Source organism: Amphimedon queenslandica, unplaced genomic scaffold (genome assembly GCF_000090795.2).
Source record: "Amphimedon queenslandica unplaced genomic scaffold, v1.1 AMPQUscaffold_10031_Cont17660, whole genome shotgun sequence".
NCBI lineage: Eukaryota > Metazoa > Porifera > Demospongiae > Haplosclerida > Niphatidae > Amphimedon > Amphimedon queenslandica.
This window is the reverse complement of record NW_003549698.1, coordinates 1-5,004: the sequence shown is the minus strand read 5'-3', so window position 1 is coordinate 5,004 and position 5,004 is coordinate 1. Positions and strand designations below refer to the sequence as shown.

Sequence of the window (5,004 nt, the reverse complement as noted above, 5' to 3'; positions counted from 1 at the left end):
TACTGTTGCAGTATCTACATCTGTAGGCACTTATAAAGGACCCAGTCAACTACTTTAAACCTTTACCTAACTGCTCAATACCTTACCTGTCTGTATTAAGCTTCCAAACTAATACAATAGTCCCACAAAAATGTACTGTTGGTTCTGCTCTTCCTCCATTGAAATAGCACAAGGTCAAAGAAAAGGCGTGACTATGAATATATTTAACACAAACGCGGATGGTGAGTGTAGTAGTAATGCGCTCACGTGACCAGTCTCCAATCCCTCTAATGCTGCGTTTACACTAGCTTCTTTAACTGAGCCAGCCCTGTTTAAAGTGGGCCAGCACAGTTTCATTTGATAGTGTAAACAGTAACCAAACTGAGCTGAAGTGAGCTGGGCCAAACCAGGCCAGCATGGTTAGTACAGCAGGGCCAGCTCAGTCTGGTTCAGCATGGTTTGGCCCACTTCTGTAGTGTAAACGCAGCATAACAGTCGTATATCTATGGTATCACTAACTGGAATATGTCCTGATGATACTTTTACTGTACCCATTGGAACAACACTAACTTATGAGTGCTCTTATAGCTTTCTTACAGGATATTATTCGTTTTGGAATGTTAGTGGAACTGAACTGACTGGTGGTAATTTCAGACCACCTGGAATAAGTGAGTATGTGTTCGATAGCAATATTGGAAGAGCTACTATAACTATTTTAACTAATGGAAATATCACAGTGTACATACAATGTGGATTAGGAGGATTAGGACAAAATGTGAATATGGGTCTAACCTCTCAAGTGAGGTTTATTGGGACAGAAGTAGTTACCTTTGGTATGCATAGAGCTGTTGCACGGAAGTAATCAACGGGAGGGTGTGGCTAAAATTGAGCTAAATTGTCCGCCATGTTGGGTGGCAAGAAGGCCAAGAATGAATGGGGGAATGGAGAAAAAAATTTAAATAAATTCTGCAGTTGACATTCCAGGCTAATGCAAGGTAGGAGATGAAGATATTGAGTAAAGAAGTCTCTATAATATTCTGCAGCGAAGTATGATATCTCTTTGATGAAAAATCGCAGTTTGTTTCCATTCCTCCATTCATTGCGTGTACATTCTTGCCACTCAAGATGGCCGACAGGAAGCTCCGCCTACCCCGTTGATTACATCCATGCAACAGCTCTATAGCTAGTTTAAAGTAATGAAGTAGCTAAATCTTTTTCTCTTTCAGGTCCTCCTTCTTCATTATCCCACGGGTTAAGAGAGAATGATACTGTTAAGTTGTCATGGCTACCTCCTCTAGAAGAAGCCCTATCATTATTCACATATAATATAATAATAATGGAGTCAACTAATAATTCACTGACAGTAACTGATATAAACATTACTAACAATACATATGTCATAATATCACCAAGGGACATTGTGCAGTATACTCAGTGTAAGGAGTATCAGTGGGGGGTGAGAGCAGCTGCTAATTTAAGTTATGGATTTACTAATACAGCAATGGCAAATAGTAACTTTACCATTATATCAGGTAATGGTAACTTTATTAGTATTAGTATTATTATTATTATTATTATGTAGCTCTCTTTGTTTCTGATGAATTGATCATTTCTGTGAATGACAGTACTTCTTATAGTCTTCATTTTAACGTAAGTACATGTAAAAATAAAATTTAATATTTCCTTTAATATTGATATTACTAGGTATCTTTACCGTGTGACTATAACGACTTGTTTAATAACTATACTTACACGCTGTTGCAAAGAGATTACTGCAAACAAGAGATTAATTCGTCATTGATTGAGATCACATCCGAACAAATTGATGATAATGATGGATCGATTGTATCAATCAGTGTTAACATTGAATCACTGATTCATGATTTAACATGGTCAGTAGCTGTTAGTGTATCAAACAGGTTTGGTTCAGATACTACAGATTACACTAACATCACTAATGATAAAAGTAATTATTATATTGAATTTAATTATACTATTTTTACTTTTTACATATTAGCTAACATAAAGCAGTGTTACTCGGAGCCTTTTTTATCACTGTCAACTGCAATAATGCTTTCAAAAACAGTTACTCCTTCTCTAAGTCCAATATCATCAAGTATAGATCTAACTTTCTTATCTATTTACTGCACGGTTACAGTTTTATCTTTTCTTTAGTTTATAAATCTGGTTCTATTCAAACTTCAATGGGCTGCACTACAATTATTATTACTAGATCTAGTACAGTATACATCAGTAACATCACTACAACACCATCAACTAATGTCATTCCAATTGTTATTGGTACTATAGCAACTGTTATGATACTACTGATAGTAGTAATAATACTACTCATTTTCATGATATTTTTATGCTATAAAAGATCTGATATAGTAATTACTATTGCAATGACGATAAACATTGATTTTTGTGTTTTTATTGCAGGCTGGAAATAGATGTACTTCAAATCAGAATGTCACTGTGCCACTTGAGTCCTGTCCTGCATATGATGATATTTCAAAAATGAATACTGCAAACTGTGAAGCATGTGGCAAAAGAGATACATTTATAACTGCAGAATATGAAACTGTAAATGTTAATTAGCCAATTTTAATTTGATTGTCAATAATAATTAATAAAAAGTACAGTTTCCGCCCACTAATAATAATTATACCGAGTTCTATTGTGAAGATTGAAGAAAGGCTGTGAAGAAACTAGAAAGACTATTATATCGTTGTTAAAGATGTCCCTTACTCCGTTACTGTCCTTATTTTATGTCTGCTTCACTCTCCTCTTTTATTCAGTGGATTCTTGTTCAACAGTATCTAGATCAGGTGTATCACTAACTGGAGTATGTCCTAATGATACTTTTATTGTACCCATTGGAACAACACTGTCTTATGAGTGCTCTCACATGAACCTTGGTAGTGGGTATCTACAATATTGGAATATCAGTGGAACTACTTACAATACTTTTGGTTTTGAACCACCTGTTACTGGTATAACTGGTAGTGGTGTTCTAACTATTACCACTAATGAGAATTACACAATGTTAGATATTCAATGTGGAGTGTGTCAGTTAGCAGAATGTTATTCAACAAAGTTTATTGGAACAGGATCAGTTGAACTGACTGCCTTTGGTATATACACATTCTTTCAGTATATGTAATCAATACTGTCTCTCTTTCTCTTTCAGGTCCTCCTTCTTCATTATCCCACGAGTTAAGAGAGAATGATGCTATTGAGTTGTCATGGTCAGCTCCTTCTCTTCCTCCTACAGTAAATGAACATGCTAGATCATTCACATATAATATAATGATAATGGAGTCGACTAATAATTCACTGGCAGTAACTGATATTAACATCACTAACAATACATATGTCATAATATCACCAAGGGACATAGTGCAGTATACCCAATGTAAGGAGTATCAGTGGGGAGTGAGAGCAGCTGCTAATTTAAGTTATGGATTTACTAATATAACAATGGCAGATACCAACTTTACCATTATATCAGGTAATGATAACTTTTTAGTATTAGTATTATTTCTTATGTAGCTCCCTTTGTTTCTGATGAACTGATCATTTCTGTGAATGACAGTACTTCTTATAGTCTTCATTTTAACGTAAGTACATGTTTTAATATAATTTAATATTTCCTCTAATATTGATATTACTAGGTATCTTTACCGTGTGACTATAACGACTTGTTTAATAACTATACTTACACACTATTGCAAAGAGATTACTGCAAACGAGAGATTAATTCGTCATTAATTGAGATCACCTCCGAACAAATTGATGATAATGATGGATCGACTGTATCAATCAGTGTTAACATTGAATCATTGATTCATAACTCAACGTGGTCTGTGGCTGTTAGTGTATCAAACAGGTTTGGTTCTGATACTACAGATTATACTAATATCACAAGTAATTCAGGTAAATTGACATTTTATTTATTATTGTTGTTGTTGTTACTTGTTCTTTTGTTAGATGATGGTCCAGTTATTAATTGCCAGTCTGATCTTTTGATGTCTTCTACCATACTATCATCACAGACTACATCAGGTAATTGGATACTTTTATTTTTATATATCTTTTATTATTATTGTTACATATTCCCTAGCAATGTCTTCTACTGTATTCTCTATGTTCCCAACGTCACCTTTACCTTCTCTATCTTCTCTTACTTCTCAAGCTGTTGCTACTGAAACTCCCACACTTGGTAAGTAGTACAAAGTGTTTCATTATTATGGCAAAGCAATTTCTTTCTCTCTCTTTCTCCTTTCTATCTCTAAGGAACTAGTGATCCAAATGAATCCAGTTCTTCACAGATAGTTGGTCCAGTAGTTGGTACATTAGTAGCAATATTGCTATTAGTAGCAGCGATAGTGATAGTGATAGTAGCAGTTATTCTGTACAAAAGAAAAAAGAATGATGATGGAGGTAGTAAAAGTAAAAAAGATAATCAGAGTCAAGAGAAAGATATTTTATTTTACATATATTGTTTTGTTTCATTTTGTAGCTGTAAAAGGCAAACCTGAAACCAATGGCACTCAGTGAGTTGAAATAAAATAACAATAATAATTGATTAATGTTATCATTCTAGGGGGAGGAATGGTAATGGAGACTCTAACAATATGAGGGTAAGGGAGAGATAAGGAGACTGTCATTCTTATTTCATCATCTTTCTCAGGCTCATTCTTCTACTAATGATACTAATGGTGAATCAATGGTTAATGATGGTTACCAGAGTCAACAATACCAGGTAAGGGACAGACTCACACCTTTATACTTAAATGGTCCTATGCATTCAATAATGTATGGTAATACAGCTGGAATATAGTAATACGGCTGGAATATACTCCTGTTTCTTGTACAGTCTAATCACATATTGAACTGTATTATATTGTATTGTATTGTATTATTTGTTCATACTATCTTCCTATCTCTCTTCCTCCTGTTTACTGTTATGCTACACTGTCTTGCTTACATGTCCTTAGTCTCAGCCAACACCAACCAACC

General features: G+C 34.5%; 2 protein-coding genes across 2 annotated transcripts; both read left to right on the top strand.

Moving 5' to 3' along the window:
• Positions 1 to 1,501: 1,501 nt before the first annotated feature.
• On the top strand, positions 1,502 to 2,601 carry LOC109590429 (uncharacterized). Its single transcript, XM_020006352.1, has 6 exons — positions 1,502 to 1,511; positions 1,605 to 1,629; positions 1,684 to 1,945; positions 1,997 to 2,095; positions 2,155 to 2,369; positions 2,422 to 2,601. Exons 4-6 carry the CDS (start codon positions 2,050 to 2,052, stop codon positions 2,578 to 2,580), a joined length of 420 nt encoding a protein of 139 aa, XP_019861911.1. The 5' UTR covers positions 1,502 to 1,511; positions 1,605 to 1,629; positions 1,684 to 1,945; positions 1,997 to 2,049; the 3' UTR covers positions 2,581 to 2,601.
• An 82-nt stretch (positions 2,602 to 2,683) lies between these two features.
• On the top strand, positions 2,684 to 4,741 carry LOC109590428 (uncharacterized). The gene is made up of 9 exons (XM_020006351.1): positions 2,684 to 3,116; positions 3,173 to 3,493; positions 3,535 to 3,602; positions 3,657 to 3,918; positions 3,973 to 4,047; positions 4,106 to 4,204; positions 4,279 to 4,434; positions 4,505 to 4,538; positions 4,589 to 4,741. The coding sequence occupies exons 1-9, from the start codon at positions 2,720 to 2,722 to the stop codon at positions 4,638 to 4,640; spliced, it is 1,464 nt and encodes a 487-aa protein (XP_019861910.1). The 5' UTR covers positions 2,684 to 2,719; the 3' UTR covers positions 4,641 to 4,741.
• Positions 4,742 to 5,004: the final 263 nt, after the last annotated feature.

Excerpts from the sequence above, each read along its gene's own strand:
- LOC109590429 (XM_020006352.1), top strand. The coding sequence starts at position 2,050 with ATGCTTTCAAAAACAGTTACTCCTTCTCTAAGTCCAATATCATCAA. Across the intron at positions 2,096-2,154 it reads TCTAAGTCCAATATCATCAA|TTTATAAATCTGGTTCTATT; the intron begins GTATAGATCTAA and ends TCTTTTCTTTAG. Across the intron at positions 2,370-2,421 it reads GCTATAAAAGATCTGATATA|GCTGGAAATAGATGTACTTC; the intron begins GTAATTACTATT and ends TTTTTATTGCAG.
- LOC109590428 (XM_020006351.1), top strand. The coding sequence starts at position 2,720 with ATGTCCCTTACTCCGTTACTGTCCTTATTTTATGTCTGCTTCACTCTC. Across the intron at positions 3,494-3,534 it reads CAACTTTACCATTATATCAG|CTCCCTTTGTTTCTGATGAA; the intron begins GTAATGATAACT and ends TTTCTTATGTAG. Across the intron at positions 3,919-3,972 it reads TAATATCACAAGTAATTCAG|ATGATGGTCCAGTTATTAAT; the intron begins GTAAATTGACAT and ends TTCTTTTGTTAG.